Genomic DNA, 22,942 nt, shown 5'->3' with positions numbered 1-22,942 from the left:
CTTAAGCTTTTCACCCCTGCACATACACTGCCACATCAAAGTTTTAAAACGTTTTTACCTTAATTTGACAATTCTGCTGGTATTTTCAAATGTTGTTTAAGCAGCCAGCACATTTTTTGGAAATTCTCTGGTATTATAAATAACAGTGCTTTTAATTCACAGGATTGTCTTCCAGGAAGGCCATAATAAACACGAGCGGCCGGTACTACAACATAGAGCTGCTGAACTTGGGACAGGTAATCCTCATGGGCAGAACAGGAAAACTTCCTCTGCATTCGCTATTTCACTAAACAAAGAAACTTTGGTTTTGTTTTTGTTATTTTTGTTTTGTATTTGTCAACCTTTATCAGATATACCAAGCTTTTAAAGTCAACGTGGTCAGCAAGTGCACTGGAGGCAAAGGTAAGGGCACAGTGCCACCCCCTGAAGAGCAGGACCTTTGCTCCGCGGTTTCCGCAAGGCTCGTTTTGTGTCTTTTCCTTCATACACTTTATATGGAGTACAACTAAATATTTAATTATGGGGAATATTTCTATTTTCAGGAGATTTAGCATAGACTCTTTCTTAATAGTAAACCATATTTAAATGTTTAAAGCACTATATATTTTGAGGTGGGTGAGCTGGCTCAGGAGATAAAGGCCTGATTTCAGTCCCCAGAACCCACATAAAGGTGGAGGAAGTAAACGGCTCCATAAAGTATCTCTGACCTTCACCCGACCACATGTACTCAGATACAGTCATCCTGCAGAAACGTAATATTAATCATAAATAATAACATTAAACTGTAGATCTTTATGTTACAGTATCAATTCACGTTTAGCTGTTTAATTTTGTCTTAGCTTCTTAGTACTACTCAAATACCTTAATGTCTTTTGGGAGCGTAACATTCAGTAATCTTTTATCAATGTGCTGTGACCCACACTGATCAGTACACTGGGTAGTTTGCGTGTAGTAGTCGTATAGCTTGTGTGTGAGTTAAGATAACATGCAGAATAATGCTTCTCTTCTTTGTGTCTTAACAGAAGAAATAACTAGTATCTATAAACTTCATATTCCCTGGTCTTATGAAGATTCTCTAACCATTGCACAGTAAGCATATAAAGGAATTTGCTTTAAAAATTGGTGCTCTAAAATAGTCTGTACTTACATTTATTTAAGTCGTATGCATTATTAAAGTTCCCGTTAGTAAAATGTGTGCACCCTTTAGTATCATGCCCATTATTTAAGATGTATAGCATTCTATTTAAATAATATAACACGTAAATCCTCTTTGAAAACTGACCGTCCTCCCTTTACCTCCACCACTCCCCGTGTGCTTACAAGGGTCCACTTGGGGCAATGCATCTGTCACTCACCTTCCTCTACATTGTCGTATTCTATTGTGTTACGAATCGCCTTAGCCATGGCTGCTGGCTGGCTGGCACTTTATATCTGAGGACTGACATTTTAATAATCTCTTCAGGGTTCCATCTTCCGTAGACATTTCTCTGAAGCTTCATGTTGCTCAGCCAGAAAATGACAGCCATGTGGCACTGTTAAAGATGTACACATCCTCAGACTGTCAGTATGAGGTAAGACATGTTTGCATAATCGTGTGATTTAATTATAGTCAAGTAGAGCTCTTCTTTATTAGCTGAAGACAGATCATGACGTGGAAGCCCATAAGTATGAGAAATTAAAATGTTAAATATTTCCCACTTCCCGTCTTGACCATTCAATGTTTCTGTAGATAGACCGAGCATGTGAGCATCTTATAAAATAAGTTGGTCCCACAACTTAGTCTAAATTTTAAAGCCCAGAATCAAGAATCTTTCATAAATTGAAGAGCTTCATTTAATTAGCTGCCAAGGCTCTACTACAGCAGTTGACACAGTGCTTATTAGTTTGTACCAGTACTGGGTTAGTTTACTAGTTTGTACCAGTACTGGGTTAGTTTACTAGTTTGTACCAGTACTGGGTTAGTTTACTAGTTTGTACCAGTACTTGGTTAGTTTACTAGTTTGTACCAGTACTGGGTTAGTTTACTAGTTTGTACCAGTACTGGGTTAGTTTACTAGTTTGTACCAGTACTGGGTTAGTTTAAGGATCTCACCTTATTGCTTTTTAAAGATTTGTGTGCTTTTTAGTGGTGACATAATTATACTCTGGTATAGTGGAATATCTTATTCCTGGTTAGCAGCCCTAAGTATTTGGATTCTGTAATAGGACTAGGAGATACCAGATTAATGGAGTCTGTTCCCGTGACCTGGTCTCAGGTGTGCCTGTATAATGAATTAGTTTGTGTGTCATGGAATTCATGGATGGTAGTGTGCAGTCTGTTTCTAACAGGGATGGGTATTGCAGGCCTACTGTGTTTTTCAGTTTGAAAGTTTGTATTTCCAATTTTAAAATGATAAGAATTGTATTGTCTTGGGAGGCAGAGGATTTCTGTGTATTTGAGGCCACCCAGGTCTGTTTAGAGTTCTAGACCAACCAGAGCTATACCGTGAGAGCCTATCTTAAAAATTTTTTTTTCTGTTTGCCTTTAAATACTACATGCTCACCAAATGTCCATGTTTTTTGAAAGTCAATATCACATATTTTCAAGAAGTCTGTATTTTATCAAGACAAAGCCATGCTGTATATAATTGTTACAACTTTCTTAAGAAAGTTCTTTTTCCAGCTTTCTTAATATCTAATATATATTAAAGATGAGCTTTATAAATAGTACTATGATTCGCATTATTTTAACCAACACGATCTCTTCATGACATGGTGTGGGTAGTGAGTGGTAAACATACATAGCATCCATCCAGTTGTTGAGGAGGAAGGAGTGTACTGGAGAATATGTAGAATGGCAAACGGGACTTTAGACAATGGAGATGATGGGTGAACACATTCTTGAAGATCTCGTTTAATTGTTAAAAAGTATACAGAAGCACTCAACTTAATAAGATATAAAACGAGACTAAGAAAAATAACCTCTCTTTTTAACTATTATTTTATACTAGGTGACGATCAAGACTTCCTTTCCACAAATACTGGGACAGGTAAGATAGACTCAGTGAAGGTTGGTTGATTATTTACTGCTTTGTGACTTGGAAGGGATTGCAGTCTTTTTCAGTAAATTAGCAGTTTCTTAAGTAGAACTACAGAATTAGTCATCATTATTAGAATCTGTAGAATTGTGTCATGTTAAGACAGGAATTAATACAACAGAAATTTTTATTGCTGCTTTGAGTTTTTGATCTTTATATTTTATGACTCAGACATACTACTCTCTTGAATCATGATATGGTAAATTAATACTGACAATTTTGTATTTGGCCGTGATTGTAATTCATCTGTTACAATGAAACGTTTTGTATGCATTGTCTCATTTGATCTTTGGAACAGCCTGTGAGAACTAGATATCTAGAGTTTATTTTGTTTTGTTTTGTCTTGTTTTTCGAAACAGGGTTCCTCAGTGTAACCCTGGCTGTCTAGACTCACTTTTAGATGAGGCTGGGCTCGAACTTACAGAGATCCTCCTGCCTCTACCCTCCCAAGTGCTGGGATTAGAGGTGTGCACTACCATGTCTGGCAGAGAATTAGATTTAATTATTGTAAAATTTGTGAACATAATAAAATTCAGTTAATGTGTGTTTTGTACAAATCATGAAGAAACAAGTTTTAGTTTGAGTTATAAAATAGCATCATAAATACTTAAAAATTTATAGAGTTAAGGAACCAATTAAATACTGATTTTTGTAATACAAAACAATTCCTGCTCTTGGGCTTTTAAAATAAGCAAAGGTCTCATCACTTGCATACCTTAGAGTGAAGGTGCACACCTCTGATCCATATCCCCATGGTCCAGATTTCAGATCAGTGATGAGACAGTTCAAGCTACCACTGATCAAAGACAATTATAGAAAAAGGTAATATGTATCTTCGGATATAGAAGTCTTCTAAAAAGTAAGATTTTATTAGTGCCACTGGATCAAAGGTCTGTACCTTTTAAGATGTCGAAGAACTTGGATTAATTAGTCTAAAATTACAAAAAATGAAAAAGCATATTTTCTCCACCTTTACTTAGCTTGTAGATCCTAGCGGGATGGACTCAGGTGTATAATGTACTTAAGTCATTGTGGATCCTAGCGGGATGGACTCACACGTCTAACCTGTCTAAGTCATTGTAGAGCCTGGGCAAATGAAATCAAGTGTATAACAACAGCATGTCTACCTCATTGTAGGTCCTAAGGGAATAAACTCAAGCGTATAAAGTGTCTAACTCCTTGTAGATCCTTGGAGAATGAACTCAGGTTTATAACATATATAACTCAATTGATATATGTATATTTTAGACTCTTTAAATTAGCACACAGAGCATTATTTGCTGTCATTTTGTGTTTTAGTAGATCTCCCTCCCCACTAGATTCCCTTGCCCTCCTTTCTTAGCTCTCCTCCGCTCTACTCTCTATTGTTGTGTGAGCTGTCTCTGCAAACACCCTGACCAGTGGAGTGAGGTGAAAGGAAGTCTGACTCAGCAAGACTCAGTGGACAGTTTTTGTTCAAACTTCTGGAGTTTGACACTGGGTGGTTTATTTTAGGCATACTTAAGCACAGCACAATGTCAGAATAGTTTCTGGTGGTGATTAATCAGTCCTGTGTGTACAAAGCCTAAGAGATGGCCATATGGAGACTCTCGTAGAGTACAAGCAACATCTTCCCCACAGACAGGTTCCCTGGATTAACTGAGGAAGCAGGCTCAGGGTAAAAGTGGTCCCCATGACGGTGGCAGGGAGGACAGACTGCCGACTGACAGAGATAAACATGAGTCTGAGGGAGGCGGCATGGCCTGGCCATACAGATAGAGTGGACACCACTAGCTATGACTCACATTGTTCCTGCCTTCTGGGCAGAAGCAGGCCGTATGTCTCTCCCCTCGAAGAGGCAGCCCTGAGTGTTGAACATTCCTGGTTCCCATGTGCTCACCGGTGAGCACAGGGACCTTGTGTCTCCTACATGGTTTCATGTCCCACGTTCCCTCTCTTGTCCCCTCCCTGCTCCTCGCAGCTGTTTGTGGCCCATCTTTGGTTTCCTTTGTAGTTTTTTCGGTTTACTCCCATATGTACTGACGTCTGACTTGCCTGTCTTCTAGGTAGTTCGATTTCATGGTGGAGCTCTTCCTGCCTACGTCGTCTCTAGCATCCTTCTGGCCTACGGAGGACAGTTATACTCTCTCCTCTCAACAGGTAAAAGCGCTCACGCCTTAGAAGTTAGCGCTGTTTTAAATATTTAAGTAGAGCCCGTTACTTTCATGTTGCTTTCCCCTGCTGATTGCATTTTTGTTTGGTCAGTTCTAGAGGGGAAAGCTTGTGCCCTGTGTGGCCATGTTTACTTAGGGTTTGATAAATTAGAAGGCATAATAAGGAAGCTCTCAGAATTAACTACCACCTTGGAAACGCCAGAAAAGGATGTGATTTTGAGGCCAGTCTTCTTCATGTTTTTTAGTACTTTTTTAATTTTTCAGTACTTTTGTCTTATAAAAGGAGCAAAGGTTACCATATACATTAAAAATGACCCATAAAAAATGAGGAAGAGGAGAAAGCAAGGGAGGTAGGAAGGACAGAACCAGGAGGAATGGAGCCACAGGACAGAAGAGAGGCTGAGTAGTAGCCTGCCAGTATCACGGGATCTCGGGTTTTGTGCTTTTCAGGTAAAGTCCACACACTGCAGCCTGTCCTCAGGTTTCATCGTTAAGTTCTGTAGCTACCGTTTCCCACCGTCCCACCACTCCCCCTTGTAATTTAGTGGAAACACTGTATTCTTATGTGTTCCTCAGAGCTTAGATTTTGTTGATCATGTCACCATGATAGACATGTTCTCCTGTTTTCTGTTTTCTAACACGTGTTGGTGATTCGAGCTGTGGACTGAGAGTCTCTTCCCGTCCACACCCTTCCCTCTTGTTGCTAGCGCAGCAGCCGAGATGTTTGTGTTGATAAATTTGCAGTGTGCATGCACTTGCTAATCCACTTGCCTTCCTAGTTTATTCCGTTCCTTCCTCCTCGTCCTCTCTTTCATCTATCCTCTTCCTTCCATCCCTTTTCTCCCTCATCTCGCCTGTTTTTCTCCTCTCCCGTTCCCCAGCCTTCCTTTTCCTCCTAATTTTTGAGCCACTGCTTCATTACTTCTTCTTAAAAATCTTAATGTGACTAAAGACAGAAGAGTCCACAGAAGCCAGCTTCCCCGAGTCAGCAGAGTGAAGAGCAGATACAGAATATGGTTTTCCAGTCGGCCAGGCTTCGGCTCAGCTTGGAGAGTAGTCAGAGGAGTAGGAGAGGGGGAAAGAGTGAGGCCAACCTCAGGAATCCTCACCGTTTCTATGGACCAAATCGTTTTCTAACTACTCAGTCTTTTAAATGACCTTCATAAAACTTCAGTGCCCTTTAATGGCTTTTCCTGTATTTACTGTTAATGTTTAATCTGTTAATTGCCATGGTAGCTTTTTCAAATACAGTGTGTTATAATTAGTCTTCCCCACTAAGCTCCCCTTCCACCCTTTGTGCTCTCCCGATTGTGTCCTGTGTCCCTGTGTAGTCTCCTCTGTCTCTCCTCAGCACCTTTTCACTCTTTCTTCATCGCCTTTCTATTAGAACGGACTCTGGTCTGCACCCACTTACATGCATACATATACGCACTGCAAACTAAGTTCAGCATATGGAGAGAACATGGAAGAGTTTTCTTTTGAGTTTCAAACCTAGCCTTCATTGTGGGGCTCTTCTGGCAATATGACATCAACCAGGCTTTAGTATGTTTGTTCCACTTTGAAAGGAGACACTTCATACTGCTTGTTCTGACAGACTGACAATTGATTCTCGATCACAGAGAATCTGCTGGATTGTCTGTGCAGACACTAGGGATATTTAAGACTAGCTGTTCTAGGGGATCGAGATGTATGAGTTCATCCCAAACAAATGAAGAGGTAGTCATGCAGCAAGTATGGAAATCATGTCACCTGTAGATTACACCCACTAGAGTGAGTATAGCAAAATGATAGTTATAGGATAATAATAGAGCAGAGAAATTGGAACGTTCATATGCAACTGTAGGAAACAGCCTGACAGTTCCTCAAATGGTTGGACAGTTACTGTATAATTCAGCCTCTCTGTTCTTAGGAACACACCAAAGAGAACTGAAAGCTTTCCTCCACATAGACAAGTACACAGATGTTCACAGTAGTACAATTCATAAGCAAAGCAGTTGCTGGGGAGATATGAAGAGCTGATGGTATCGCTCTGTGGTAGAGCGTTTGCCTGGCGCGCATGAAGTCCTCCTAGGTTTGATCCCTAGCACCTCACAATAAATTCTATATATGTTAAAGGTTGAGTCTTGATAAGTATTGAATGACAGAAGCTAATCACAAGGATCACATCATATGACTGCATTTATATGTTCGGAATAGGAATGTCTATAATGATAATAGAGAGATTAGTGATTACCAAACAATGGAAAAAGTATGGGTCATGAAAGTGTTCTGAGACTGACTGTAGTGATGGATGTATATCAAATATACTAAAGCCATTGAATTTATGGACTTCAAATGGATGGACTGTATAACGTAAGAATTATATCTCAATAAACTATTAAAATCACTTACTGATGTTTATAAAAATACACACTGTGAAGCCCTAGCTATGACCCCCTAGATTTGCTTGACAAATGACTAGATGTATGGATTGTAGTGAACCTTCCAAGAGTACTGTCAGTGGTAAAACTATGGGTACAATGTTATTCTTTTGTTACATGTTACTGTTGGCATTGTAAGATAAAGTATCTTTGTTTAATTACTGTGAATTTTTGTTACACACAAATGATTTTCTTTAATCACCAGGTTTTTGCTTAGAATATGGTACCATGTTGGATAAAGAAGCCAAACCATACAAAGTTGACCCATTCGTAATTATGATTAAGTTTTTGTTGGGGTAAGTTTTTTATCTGTGATAATAATTAGGTTTTGATTTCATAATATACTATGAACTTTTATATATATTTGGCAAGTGATATAGTTTATTAAATTTGAATTTTCTTTTAGGAAAAGTCCCAATATGTTTATTTTCAGTAGTGAAATCACTTCAAAAGTAATTACAGATTTTTTGTATAAATAATTACCTATTATATATGTCTAAAAATCTAACAGTTTAAATGTTAACCTAGTTAATATCTAGTTTGGTTACTCCCATTTGGTAATTTTTCTTAATTAAAAATCATTTCTTAGACCTGTTTCATTCCATCATTCCAAATGGCTGTTGACTTCCTGATTTAAGCTGCTGAACACTGTATTAGTTGATGTAAGGGTTGATGGGAGTAAGGAAGTAGTGAGATACTCAATGCTTAGTAGACTCTCTCGGAAGGTAAGTTACTCGTTTTATTCATTAGGATTAGGAACCAAGGGCTGAGAAGTTCACTTGGTAAAAGTGCTTACTGTGAAAGCATGAGTTTGAATCCCTAGTGCTGACACCAAAACCAGTTGTGGCTGTTTGCCCTAAAACCCAGCATTGAGTAGGAAAGGACAGCTGGAACCTGAGAGCTCGCTGGCTGCAGTGACAAACTTCCAGTTCAGTGACAGACCCTATCTCAAGGGAATAAGGCACAGAGCTGTAGAGGAAGGTGCTCAGTCTGTGCGCAGCACACCACACAGACAGACAGACAGACAGACAGACACACACACACACACACACACACACACACACACACACACACACACACACACACACAGAGGCATGGAGTAAAAACCACAAACCACACATGGTTGCTCACACTTGTAACCCAGCACTCAGAAAGTGGAGGCAGGAAGATCTACACTTCAAAGCCAGCCTGAGCTACGTGAGCAGTTATGTGAAAAACAGGCCGAAGAGAGCTAAGCTTTGTTTTCAGTATTTCATAAACTACGTTAGCACGTCAGGGATTCTAGTGGGTGGCTACACCCCTCTCATGACAAGACAGCCAGGCATCAGCTGTTGCAGTTTGCCTTGGTTTTGCTTCTACTTCACGGTTTCATTCGTCTGCTTTACAGGTATAAATGGTTTAAGGAATTATGGGATGCAGTGTTATTACCGGAATTAGATGCCATCGTTTTGACTAGTCAGAGTATGTGTTTCCCTCTGGTGTCCCTGATCCTCTTCCTGTTCGGAACGTGTACTGCGTACTGGAGTGGTCTGCTCTCTTCCGCATCCGTACAGCTTCTTTCCTCATTGTGGCTGGCTCTGAAAAGGTACGGTCATGCAAAAGTCTTCTTCCTGCTCTCGGCGAAGAAAATATGAGGGGTAGGGTGTAGACTAGAGGGAAAGCATGTGCCTAGCATGTGCTAGGACCTCATGAAGTCCTCCTAGGTTTGATCCCTAGCACCTCAGCACGGCAAAGAAGACGAGCAGAAGGGAGGGGACGTATAGAATCACATGCTTATCCACACACATACCCATAGGATCTTAAACTTCTCAGCCGTACTTACTTTGTGACTAAAGATGCCGACTTCTGTTATCACACTTAAAGGCAGGAGACTCCGATCCTGGTCTTTACCACCGGATTGGATGAACGGATAGACTCTGAAAACAGAGCCCGAGGTTGTATGTAGCACAGGCCCAAAGGCAGTTTGAATTTAAAGTTACTCGAGGCTTTCCTGATAAAACCCGAGTCTAGTTTCCTTTTCAGTCCTCCGTCCTGGATGGCTGTGCTGTGGTTTCCTGTCACACAGCATGTTACACGTGCTGCTGCTTCCCTCAGTGTTCTGAGGTGGTTCTCAGCTTTCGGTCAGTCAGACCTCAGGCTTCACAGATGGAAACGTGTTCTTCTGTCCGCTTGGTGACCCAGGACCTATCAATAATTGCCATGTTTTCTTCCTTAGCAACAGTCATAATGACTGATTGACACAATTGTTGCGGTGTGTTGGAGAACTGTATATGACGTCATACCTTTATGGAGAAATACCTTAGCGTTAACTTTGTGTTCCTCACATATTAATAATATTAACAGCCAGCAGAGGGCCTGGTAGAGCATGTCAAGGCTTCTTGCTTTCCGTTTGAACCGCTCAGGCTGTTAAATGTTTCCAGCCTCAGACCGTTGGAGATTTTGGAATAGTTACACATACATAGTGAGAAATCTTGAGGATGGGACCAACCTCCAGATGCAGAGTGCATTTGTTTCTTATTACTTTATAACCTGAGGGTTATTTTATAATTTCCTTAATGCCCCTGCATTTTGGCTGTGGCCTACCAGTGAGCTCGTGGACTGGAATGTCCTCTTGTGCGTGACATGAGGGATCCTCAGCCTATACGTTGGTTTGTTTTTGGACTGCGTGAATATATGTTACTGTAGTTTTTAAAACTTTGTTCCTTTTATTCCAGACCTGCTGAACTTCCTAAGGATGTCAAAGTGATGTCACCAGACCTGCCCGTTTTGACAGTTGTCTTCCTCATAATCAGCTGGACGACTTGCGGGGCACTTGCCATACTTCTGTCTTACCTGTACTATGTGTTTAAGGTGTGTGGACTGGTAAAGCCTAGGCTTTGTGTCAGGCACCTGGAGAACGCCTCACAGGCGTTAGTGTTGCAGGGGATCCAGCAGGCTACCGGCTGCGTGCATGGTGCATTGATCATGTGGTACACTGTTAACACCACACTAGATAACGGCTTTTACTGGCTTTTTAAACACTAAGACTTGCACACTGTAGATTCGGTTTTCTAAAAGGACGTTTTGTGCATCTGAAAAGCTGTCTAGAGCTACTTTTGTTTATAAATTACATGGTTAGCTTCTGTTTTTTAATTAGATATATTTTTTAAAAACTGACTCAAAGACAAAACTCCCATCAGATATTTGTGGGAAACAATAAATTTACAATTCTTTTCTTAAATAGCTTGTAGGTAATTTACCACCACATATAATTGAACATTTTCATATAATATTAAATATAATCAAACTTTTGACCTACAAGATGTAAAATTACTATAGCAAGGCACTATTTACACGTAAGCTCACAGGCTTTAAACAGTCTCTGCATATTCCGGAAGTTTGTGTTGTTTCTATTGTGTTTTTCTTTTTAAATTCATAAGAGTTAGCATCCATTATGATTTATCTTTTATAAAATACTGTTTTAAGATGTTTCAAGGAAGCCTGCTTGCTTGCTTTTTAAAATGTTTTCAGTATTGCTTATTTGTGTTTTATGTGTGAGTGTATTGTCTACATATCTGTCAGTGCCCATGGGGGTCAGAAGATGGCATTAAGAACCCCTAGAAGAGTTATGGATGCTTGTGAGCTATGAGGAAGCTTGGAACCAAACCCAGGTCCTATGCAAGGGCAGTTAGTGCTCTTCATCACTGAACTGTCTCCAGCTCCATGCTCATATATATATATTTTTTTTTAATTTCCAGGTTATAATGCTTCTCAGTTTTAGCTTTTTTAAAAAAGGCTGTTCTGTTCCAAATACAAATAAAAATTTTTCCCCCTAGGTTGTTCATCTGCAAGCCAGCCTAACAACATTTAAAAATAATCAGCCAGTGGTAAGTTTCTAAACTTATATAATAGGAAAATACTTGAGAAAGTATACATTTGATTTTTTTGTTGAGGTTTTAAGTTTGGGGAGTGTGATGGTTTGAATGTGCTTGGCTCAGGGAATAGCATTATTAGGAGGCATTGGCCTTGTTGGAGTAGGTGTGCCCTTGTTGGAGGAAGTGTGGCACTGTGGGTGTGGGCTTTGAGACCTCTTCCCAGCCTCCAGGAGGACAGTGTGCTCCTGGCTTCCTTTGGATGAAGATGTAGAACCCAGCTCCTCTGGTGCCAGGCCTGCCTGGACACCGCCATGCTTCCTGCCATGATGATAATGGACTGAACCTCTGAACCCCTCAGAACCTCTAAGCCAGCCCCAATTCAATGTCATCCTTGGTCATGGTGTCTGTTCACAGCAGTGGAAACCCTAAGACAGAAGTTGGTACCAGGGACTGGGGTATTGCTGTGATAGGCCTGACCATGTTTTTGTTTGCAGGAATGTGGACTTGGGGACTTTGGGTTTGGGAAGCAGCAGAGTGCTTTAAGTGGTGCTTAATGGACCATCCTAGTAGAAATATAAAAGACATTGGTGCAGAGGCTGATGTGAACTCTGGGGTCCTGGCTCAAGACGTTTCAGAGAAGAATATTCAGTGCGGCCTAGAGACTGTTTCTGTGATATTTTGGTGACAAATGTGGATTCTTTTTGCCCTTGTCTCAAGAGTCTGCCTGAGGCCAAGGTAGACTCTTCAGATAAAAATAATCAGATTAATTGCACTGACAAAGAAAATCTCAGCAAAGCCCAGCATAGACATTGTCCTCTGGCTTATTTTCATGAAGAACATTTTCATCAAGCATAGCAAACTTAGAAAGGAAAAATACAAAATGTCTAGTTTAAGTAATAAAGGAGCACCAGGAAATGAAATGGCGCTGAACCTCCTATTTAAGGAGAGAAACAGATTATGTGAGTGGTGAACTCAGGGCAGGATCCCACCCAGCTACGCTTATTGCTTATCTTTGCAGTTGAACAAGGAATAGTGATGTCATGTTAGGTGTTATTACCTGGTTGTTGTTTTCATGTGGATTTTTAATCTGGAATGAACTACAACCTAGAAATGGAGGGCATACTTGTGGTCCTGATTTTGAAGCTGGAAGACACAGGCTTTTGATATGGATCTTGAGGAATAGTGACCATGAAAAGCTTTGGCCCAGGTATGATTTTACACAACTTTAATCCCAGGAGGCTAAGGTGAGCAGATCTCTTTAAGCTCAAGGCCAGCCTGAGACAGAGCAAGTTCTAGAGAAGAAAAGCTTTGGCCCAGGCATAGTGGTACACATCTTTAATCCCAGCATTCAGGAGACACAACCATTCAGATCTCATGAGTTCAAGGTCAACCTACAGAGGAAGTTCCAGGACAGCCAAGCTTATGCAGTGAAGGAGTTGGAAAACCGAAAGCTTGTGATAATGTAATAGAACAAGGGGTCATGTTCCAGCTCTGGCAAGCAACACAGCTTCGGCCATGTGGTTTTGGCTTTAGGGTCAGGAATAGAAGGGACGACTGGGACAATTGATGCTGGTCAGCTGGAGCTAAGAAATTAGCAGAGATTAAGAAGAGACCAGCATCATTGAGGTGATATCTTCTGGGAAGTGTTTTCTGAAAGCACAAAGAAGCTGTGTTCCAGAGATAGCCAAGGTTGTACCTCATGCTGCAGCTGTACTTGGTAATGTGTAAGAGTCACCCAGGTGGTACTGGTTTTGAAGGCGTGAAGGGGTCATGGAGTTCACCTGAGGCTTTGCACTGTGAGAGGCCAGGGAAGCCATTGGTGAAGGTGCAGCCTCAGTTGCAGTTGATTGCACAAGACTGAAGGGGTCATGGAACGAAGTTTGTGCTTGACATCGTAGGGAGCCTCTGAGAGACTCTTGGTGAAGCCTAGTTACAGTTGAAGACCCCAGCATGATGGAGTATCATGGCAGGACCACCAAAGAACCGTAGCAGCGGTGGAGTGGAGCAACCTGAGCTTAGAGTGCTACCGAGGGCAGAGCCAGAGACGTGACCTTTGGAGGAGCCCAGAAGATCATGCGTGGATCCCAAACACTGGAACAAGAAGCTGTGAAGTTGAAGTTTACTTGGGTCCCCCAAGATGTTAGAGATGCCATGGGATACCTGCCGAGAAAAGCTGCTAACAGGAGTGACCAGACAAGGAGACAGAGTGTGTTGCAGTAGCTAAAGATGAAAGGAGGTGGGGATCTGATGAGCACTTTGACCTCAGACATGGAGATGCAGAGTGTCGAGTTTGCCCAGATGGCTTTTGGTCTTGTCTGATTCCATACTTCTCTATAAAGTCTTGTCATGGTAATGTATATCCTGTGATGTTTGAGGTCTGTGATCTGCATTTTGATTTTCACTTTATAGGAGATTGCAGTAAAGTGAGTGTATGAATCTCAGAAGAGACTTTGAGCTTTGGACTTTTATCAATGTCGAGACTACTAGAAACTATGGGGACTTTGGGAGTTGAACTAAATGTATATTGCATTATGCTATGGCTAGGTATGGTCACCATAGACTCATGTGATTGAACAAGCCTATGGGGCCCAGGCAGTGGAATGTGGCAGTTTGAATATGTTGTCTCAGAGAGTGGCACTGTTAGGAGTTATTGGCTTATTGGAGTAGGTGTGGCCTTGTCGGAGGAAGTGTGGTACTGTGTGGGTGGCTTTGTGACCTCTTCCTAGTCTCCTGGAAGACAGTGTGCTCCTGGCTTCCTTTGGGTGAAGAGGTAGAACTCTCAGCTACTCCAACACCAGGCCTGCCTGGACACTGCCATGCTCCTCCCTTGATAATGCACTGAACCTCTGAACCTGTGAGCCAGCCCCAATTAAATGTTGTCTTTTATAAGAGTTTATAAGAGTTATAAAAGTAATTTTTAAGGTATCTCCTCCCAGCAGTGGAAACTCTAGTTAAAACACAGGGGGTTAGGATTTTACAGTGTTTAAAGGGAATTATGCATTTAGTAACCTAAAGCCAAGGAATAGTAAAGCAGACCCGACTCGTTCTCAGTTTAACTTGTTACATTAAGCACTTCCGTCGTTGTTAAGAAATAAGCTGTTATAAATTTTATTTTGCGTTATTACTAACAATAAAAATAAGTCAAAAGAATGTAGCTGGACGTGGTCACACATGCTGGCGTTTCAAGCCCTCAGGGAGCTGAAGCAGAGAGATGGCTTGAGCCCAAGAGATCGAGGCAAGCCAGGGCCACATAGCAAGACCACATCTCAAGTCAAACAAACAAACCCAGTTCTTATGATGGTGGCAGTGTTAAAGTACTTTTAACAAAGTAGTTTCAGTATTTACGTTTGGAAATGAAAAGATGAGTTAATTCAGTAGTCTAGTGGTTGATTCTGAGCAATATCTTAAACTTATTTTTTGCTTATTCATATCTTGACATTCTAATTTTATTGCCTTCTAGAATCCCAAACACTCCAGAAGAAGTGAGAAAAAGTCCAACCACCATAAAGATTCTGCCATACAGAATCCCCGCTTATCTGCTAATGATGCTGAAGACAGCCTTCGCATGCACAGCACCGTGATTAACTTGCTGACGTGGGTCGTGCTGCTCAGCATGCCGTCCCTGATCTACTGGTCAAAGAACCTTAGGTGTGTTAGTGCGTCAGGATCGTTTGTGTGTGTAAGCCTCTCGTAATGGAGCTCGGCTGTACTCCTGGTTCTCCATGAAAACTGTCAGCAGGATGCATGTGTTGCCTGGTGTTAGTTTTCAGTACATTTCCATTCGCACATCAGCTGTGATGATACAAGTTTTCAGATTATAATATTCTCCAAAAATTAGACAGAGAGAGTGAATTTTTATTTTACAAAAAAAGTGATATATATTTTATTATATGTGGTGTAGAAAATAATGGATCGCACTGTGACATTTTGTGTCTTTTCCGATGTTGAGGTCATCTTGTCTTGTCCGTGCTTCTCTTCTCCATTGGTCCCCCTCCTCTTAACAACCATACCATACATAAATAGCCTTTTAAAACGTCAGTACAGTGCCGAGGAGTAGCCCTAACAGGAGGCTGAAGGAAGCAGAGCTACCGTTTATTTGGAAGCACGATGGATTCCGCACAGCCAAAGCAATGCTGTACACAAAGAGCACCGCATGTAACAGCTGTGCCTGCACGTGACTGCCACAGCAGACCAACACCTGCCAGTTATGACTGAGCTTAGAGGCTCGGAACGTGAATGAATAAAGAGAATATAGTGTACACAGTGGAGTATTGAGCCATGAAGAACAAAATGGTGGGTCTTAGAGGAAAATGGATGAACTTGGAGCTCCTGTTACATGAAATAAGCTGGACTTAGAAAAACGGGTGTGGCTTGTTTTCTCCAATGTGTGAACTTTTTAAAAAGATATTGAAGCACCAGGAGGCTTTGGCATCCATTGACGTTTTCACAGTGTTAATGTGAATCCACAGGTTGCTTTGTGCAGGACAACCATTTTTACTCTGCATTCTGCTGATACATGAATGCAGAGTCTTCGAACTCTCTAGGACTTTCCTCAAATCTCTTGAGTGGTGGATAGGTTTATTCCTAGATGTTTTACTGACTCCTTAAAGGCTATTTGCTCTTTTTATTTGTAATTTTGTTTATTTATGTCTTCTCTCTAGGGTGGCTAAGGGTTGGGCAATGTTGTTTACCATTTCAGAGAGCTACAGTTTATTTCATCGCTCCCTTTATTCTTCCTCAGAAGAATTCTCCATTAATTTCTGTCCTGGTGTTTGTCTGTCTACTAACTCAGAGTTTAATTTGTTGCAGTTTTCAAAGATCTTTGAGTACATCATTAGGTTATGTGGGATCCGTTTTTCTTTTTTTACATCTAGGTCCTTATAGCTATAACTTCCTTGTTAAAACTCTCTTTATTCCAAAGCTTCTGATAAGTGATGTTTCATTTTCAACTGATTCTACACAATTTGTCCTCGATTAAGGACATCAACACTACTGCAGCCAAAGCTTGCAAGGCTGGCTCACGTGTGGCTGGAACTTTGGTCCCTGTCATACCAGACTGAAAAGTGGTGGACTCAAAACTTGGGGAACTAAATCAAAAGTTACCAGACATTGAGATTCTTTTGTTCATATTTTAGTCAAAGTCCAGAATTTTGTTCAAATTTAGTCAGAATTGAGAAAAAAAATTGTCAAAGGCTATGGGAGTCTTACTGTCAATGACTCTGCAAGCGATGATTATGAAATTTTAAAACTAATGAGAAGTTACTTTACTTGAGCCTCCATAGTCTCTGGTTTGGTAAGAGGACATCTTAATGTACTTTAAGTCCTTTGTTTTCCAGAGCTCTGTGAGCCGTTTAGTCAGTTTTGAGTACTTTCCACACTGAGTGTCTTTATTTCCTCAGGGACTTGTGAGTGTAATGCCCAGTGGGAAATCCCAAGTCCAAGGACGATCTGGAGTGGGAACTGTTACTAGCGGCTTCATGAGCAGTCTAGGGTCTCAGGACTGTATTGTTACTGGAACATTTTGAAAATTAATTAATTTGATTCCGATGATTTAACACCATTAATACTGTTTTGTTGATTCATGTTCTCTTTTTATCCTAGATATTACTTTAAACTTAATCCTGACCCATGCAAACCCCTGGCGTTCCTGCTTATTCCAGCAATAGCGGTTCTTGGAAACACTCACACAGTTTCAATAAAGTCAAGGTATAATGGTTAACGTGTTTCTTCCATGCATCACTGGATGTTATCACTTTATTTCTTGAAACATACTCTTTATATTTAATTTGACTGTTACTAAAAGTAAAGCTATAAAGTGACTATCGTTTATATGCAAACGTAGTTCATACTGTAAACATATTATGCTTTTTTTCTACACTGTAGGAGTTTTAGGAAAAATAATTGTTTTTTTTTCTTTAAAAACTTAACTCTTAAATGACATGATATCTAATATTTAACTTTCCAAAAGACAGGAGTAATGTTAAGTAGATCGAGCTATATAGCTAAGACTAACCTTTTGCATACAGCCGAGTAATAGGTGCTTAGTGTGTGCGTGAAGGCTTAGTGTGTGCTTGAGGGCTTAGTGTCTGCTTGAGGGCTTAGTGTGTGCTGGAGGGCTTAGTGTGTGCTGGAGGGCTTAGTGTGTGCTGGAGGGCTTAGTGTGTGCTGGAGGGCTTAGTGTGTGCTGGAGGGCTTAGTGTCTGCTTGAGGGCTTAGTGTCTGCTTGAGGGCTTAGTGTCTGCTTGAGGGCTTAGTGTGTGCTGGAGGGCTTAGTGTGTGCTGGAGGGCTTAGTGTGTGCTTGAGGGCTTAGTGTGTGCTTGAGGGCTTAGTGTGTGCTTGAGGGCTTAGTGTGTGCTTGAGGGCTTAGTGTGTGCTGGAGGGCTTAGTGTCTGCTTGAGGGCTTAGTGTCTGCTTGAGGGCTTAGTGTCTGCTTGAGGGCTTAGCGTGTGCTGGAGGGCTTAGTGTGTGCTTTTATGCTTGTGTTTGTGTTTGATGTGCTTCATGACGGCACCTGAGTTTTTATGGCCCAGCCTTTGCTCTGGCAGTTGTTCTAGGGTCAGCTAAGGCGGAAGCAGAGACACTCTCCTGCATGCCTGTGGTCTGAGCACATGGGAGGTAAAAACCTGCAGCCAAGGTTATCCTCAGAGGTGGTAGCCAGCCTGGGCTACATTGGCCCAGGTCTCAGATAAATAAATTATGTAGATAAAGAAGAGCAGATCCTGACTGGGCCACGGAATGCTCTGGGCATAGACTTACTCTGCCTTCGCCTCAGTCCCTCCACTTTCCGAGTGAAATCAAAGGTTTCCCTGATGTTCCTTTTCCTAGGGAAATAATGCTTTCTCTGTTGTGCTGTTTGTTTTGTTCTCTTTTCTTCCTTTTTTAAAATTTAATTTTGCTGGCTTAAGTATGATTAAGCTATCATTTTTGTAGCTGTGTCTTCAAGAACACTATCCGGGTCAGTTTTTAGAGGTAGAACTGCAGAAATGCCAACTGGTATTTTCTGTCGGGTTAAGGAAAGACTAAGCATGTGGCTGGTCTCTGGATAGAAATGTATCTCCTTTTTCTGTTTAAAACATGTTTTTATTGAGCTTTATAAAACTGTGCACAAGTTGTTTTTTTTTTTTTACATTAAAAAAAAAATCACATCATTTAAAATCACTTAGAACCAGATGGCTTGGCACACTCCTGTCATCCCAGCATTCAGAAGACAGGGCAGGTCATGAGTTCAAAGCCAGCTTGCATTTTAATCATATATCACGAAACCTTATCTCAGGAAACCAAAACTAAGAGTTGGGCATGGTGGCATACAACTTTAATGCCAGCATTTAGGAGGCAGGGCCAGGCAGATCTCTGTGAGTTTGGGGCCAGCCTGGTCTGTAAGCGAGTTTCAGTTCAGCTAAGGCTGTCTCAAACAAAACACCAAAGGATGATCAGGAAACTAAAAATAAATAAATAAAATTTAAATAAATGCCAGCAAATATCACGTACAATGTTAGCTTTCCAGAACTATCTTAAAGGTTTACGTACTTCATTTTGGCTCACAATGTGATTTGTCTAATAATGCACATCTCTGTCTCTTTACAGTAAATTGCTGAAGACCGCCTCCCAATTCCCACTTCCTCTGGCTGTCGGCGTGATCGCTTTTGGCTCCTCCCACTTATACAGGGTCCCGTGTTTTGTGATCATTCCTCTTGTGTTCCACTCATTATGCAACTTCATGTAGGACGCGCAAAGACGGAGAAGCGGCTCATGCCTTTAGGACCAGTGACACAGTGAACACACAGCCCCAGCCAGGAACAGGGAGGTCCTCTGGAGAAGACAAGTCTATTTTTGCAGTATTGAAGATAGGAAATTAGTTTTGTACGTAAGGCGTGAGGGAGGTAGTCGGAGCATGGTTCCAGTTCGTGGTGTAGCATCTCTATACTTGTCGTATCTGAAAAATTTGAAGGGACGTCGTGGCGTCTGTCTTAAGGACTCCTGTATATACCAACCATCAGCCATCCCAGAGACCTTCTAAAGACCTATAGATGCAGTGTTGCTTGCAGTCTAAGTGAAACTCCCGCTAGTTTCATAAGACTTTCTTTAGAAAGTGAGTTTTATATTTGTTATGATTTACATATACAAAATAAGTCTTAAGAGATTGTTAAAAAATGACAGTTGTTTTCTCAGAAGTAAAATACTCGTGAAGGAGTCTGGTCAATTTTTGGCAGCCATGGGAGACAAACTTTGATCCGTCTTCTTACATCTGTGAAAAAGAGCCTCAAATTAAGGAGAGGCTTTTTTTTTGTTGTTGTTGACTGCTACAATTCAGATTCAAAACAATGATATTTTCTTGAGTTTTCAAATATGAATCTCACTTTGTACACTTGTTGAATATTAGAAGCATGGAAGAGATCTATCGAAAGATCTGTTATCAAAAGAATGTTCTTGCAGATTTCACATTGGCACAGTCCGTCTCTGCCCCTGTGGTTGCCTGAAGTACCTGTAGCAATGATCGGTTATTAAGGGGTAGCTCCAGAGGCTGGAACAGCTCTGGGCTTGCATCATTTGAGGCGGGGTCTGAGCAGAAAGACAGCATTGCACTTGAGGTACAGAACTAGAAACTAAGAGAGGAGCAGCGGGCAGCCATTGCTGCTTTAGAAATGAAGATGTGAACACTGCCTGAATAGATCTCACTCCTGCGTCACTCATTACGAACAGAGTCTCGGTTTGTAGAGGTGTCTACTAGGATACAGTGTTGCCACTGGGGGTAACATTTTAATTCATTTCCAATTATATAGTTCATTCTTAGCTACAGGTAAATAGGAAGGTCGGGAGCTGGAAGAACATAGTTGCTCTTTGCCTTCCCTTAGAATAAACTCAAGCTGAATCAGACCTGTGTCACAGAGCCCTTCACTTAGAGGAACGTGTGTTCTGTAAATGCCCATAAGCCTTCCCCGTGAAGTCCTCCAGTGTTAGTGAGAATTCACAGTTGCCCTCGTCTGTTCTGCTATCACACCCGGTGTCGCAGCCTCTCAGCTCCTACTGCCAACCAGAGGACTACTCTCACATCAGCCACATTAGTAACTTGCCTCATTTCCCCAGGGGCTCTTCCCTGGGTCTTTCCTCCTTCAGCATTAGTCAGAGGGTTATTACCATGGAAGGTAGCTAGTTTGTATGGTTCCGTTGCTGTCTCCACTGGCATCGTGCTTGTTAAGTATTCACATTTTTACTTATTAAGACTTTTAAAGGAAGGCTGTTCTACTAGACATGGCAGACCTTTTAGTCTCTTGTTTTAGAAGAGTATCAAAAGGAATAAACTATACCACAGTGTTTATTGAGTACCTGAGAGTGAGTCCATTAGGTAATTACAGCTCTCTCGTGGCACAGCACTTGTGAATCTAAACAGGGATGTAGCTGCTCTGATTTTGCTGGAGAAGTAAGGCCTCTACACATGCTGTCTTCATTCTGTCAGTGGTGTTATAGACATAGCTCAATGTCACTGCTTTAACTTTCTGAATTTGAACATACATCTAAACACAGAAAGAACTTTCCAGAATTTGGTGTTAGACTTTTTGACAGCCATGGTTATTTATTTATGAGATCTAAAGTCTTCCTGCTCATGAATAAGATGTATCAGGTTTGATTTCTTACTCATGGGTAGGTTATTGGTTATTAAAGAACACTAATTCTCACAATATTTTTGTCTGAAAGTACTAATTCCCTAAGCCTTTAAAGTCTTATTTATGCCAGCAAAATATTTCAAATAAAAGTGGTCTGTGTCCTCGGCCGTCTGCCACGCAGACATACACGCTCACATGTAGACACGGAAGCGCGTACTTTGATAAGTCTTCACCAGGCATTTAGACACAGAAAGCCGGGTAGACTATCTGATTAGGAAAAGTGCTATCCCTTAAAAGGAAACTATTTTATATAAACATCACATACTTTATCATGTTTACACAAATATTAGTTATGTTAGATATTAATACAGCAAATTTTTGAGTTCTGCTGTTGTCATTTTTTTTCTTAAAGAAATTAAATTTTTGGATAAATGTACTTATTTAACAACTAGGTTCTTGCTTGTAAATAGATTGGGTATATGTCAGACAGTTAATCTGTCTGATTATTGAGTGCTTAGTATTTTTGAAATGCCCTCGTAGATTATTGCTACTATAATTTAGACCTGATATATTTTTTGAAGACTCATTTTGCGGGTGCTCACTGTGGCCAGCAGAGGGCGGTAGATCACCTAGAGCCTGAGTTACAGGTGGGTGTTGCTGGATGTCAATGCTAGGAACCCTGCAGAACAGCATGGGCTCTTGACTAAGCCTGCTCTCCAGCTCCTGGACTGATAATTAGATAGAAGTTGCTATTGCAGTCGTGTGTCTATGTGAATGAGCACACCAGGAATTGAATCCAGAGCCCCAGTATCTTAATTACGTTCTCTACTGTTGAGTAACACACAGCTCGCCTGGATTCACTTCATACCAAAATTAAGTAAATTTTACTCTTGGGTATCACTATAACAAAAACTTCTAAAGAAACCATTTATGCTGGGTTAACACTGATTTTTGAAGCTGCCCTATATCTATATTGATCATGTATTGATTAGTCTTTTAAATCTTTTTATATTTTAGTTATGTAATTTCAGCTGTCTGTGACGGGATACTTTTTATTGAGTAGTCTATAATAGTATCTATATAATTATCACACATGTCAACATGACACGTTTTCACAGTGCTCACGAATTCATACAAGGCTGATTGTCTTATTCATTACCAAGTCCCTGTACTTTCTTTTAGCCTTTTACTCTTTTCACTCATAGCATAAGGTGTTCATTCACCATGCACCCTCCTAATCCCACACACAGAGAAGGTGTTCATTCACCATGCACCCTCCTATGGAGGATGGTGAAACAGGGAAGCAGAACTCGGTTTTTAGTAGTTCTTCGAAGCTGCAGAGGCTCATGGGAAGTAGGCCTGGAGAGATGCTTCAGATGGTCACGTGCCTGCAGTGCGAGCACGAGGACCCCAGTAGAGACTGACAGAATCCACGGGAGAAACTGGCTGACTAGTGCCTGCTTATAATCCCAGCACTGGGAGGGTGGAGACAGACTTTTGGGGCTTGTTGGCCGGCCAGCCATCTTGGCAAGTTTCAGGTTCAGTGAAAGATCCTGTGGCATAAGATGAGGTAGAAAGTGTTTGAGGGAGACATCCAGCCTTGACCTCTGCCCTACCCTCTGATCCGTCCCTGCACCTGTATGTATACACAGGTGCACATACATGAACATGTGCACACAAAAATACTCAAGAGGTGGGGATCCACAAATATCATGAGCAGTTGATTCCGTAATCGTAGGATAAGCCAGGTGCCTCATATGTCTCCTTAGACAGGTCTGAATTAGTCATGCATTGCCTTGCAGTATTTGGTTTGGATACAAACTTTTAGAAAGCTG

The 22,942-nt window shown here is 41.1% G+C and overlaps 1 protein-coding gene across 1 annotated transcript in view; it reads left to right on the top strand.

Annotated features, from left to right (window-relative positions):
* The window catches only part of Pgap1 (post-GPI attachment to proteins inositol deacylase 1), a 68,750-nt gene extending 49,055 nt beyond the window's left edge, over positions 1–19,695 (top strand). Inside the window, 13 exon segments of the mRNA NM_201990.1 lie at positions 163–236; positions 351–402; positions 1,023–1,089; positions 1,463–1,571; positions 2,991–3,029; positions 5,123–5,216; positions 7,856–7,946; positions 9,038–9,235; positions 10,365–10,500; positions 11,466–11,516; positions 14,965–15,152; positions 17,106–17,210; positions 19,090–19,695. Of these exon segments, the coding sequence (NP_973719.1) occupies positions 163–236; positions 351–402; positions 1,023–1,089; positions 1,463–1,571; positions 2,991–3,029; positions 5,123–5,216; positions 7,856–7,946; positions 9,038–9,235; positions 10,365–10,500; positions 11,466–11,516; positions 14,965–15,152; positions 17,106–17,210; positions 19,090–19,228 (1,343 nt within the window). The 3' untranslated portion in view covers positions 19,229–19,695.
* Positions 19,696–22,942: the final 3,247 nt, after the last annotated feature.

The sequence above is a fragment of the Rattus norvegicus genome, chromosome 9 (genome assembly GCF_036323735.1).
Source record: "Rattus norvegicus strain BN/NHsdMcwi chromosome 9, GRCr8, whole genome shotgun sequence".
In the NCBI taxonomy this organism is placed as follows: domain Eukaryota; kingdom Metazoa; phylum Chordata; class Mammalia; order Rodentia; family Muridae; genus Rattus; species Rattus norvegicus.
This window is presented reverse-complemented; position numbering and strand designations above follow the sequence as displayed.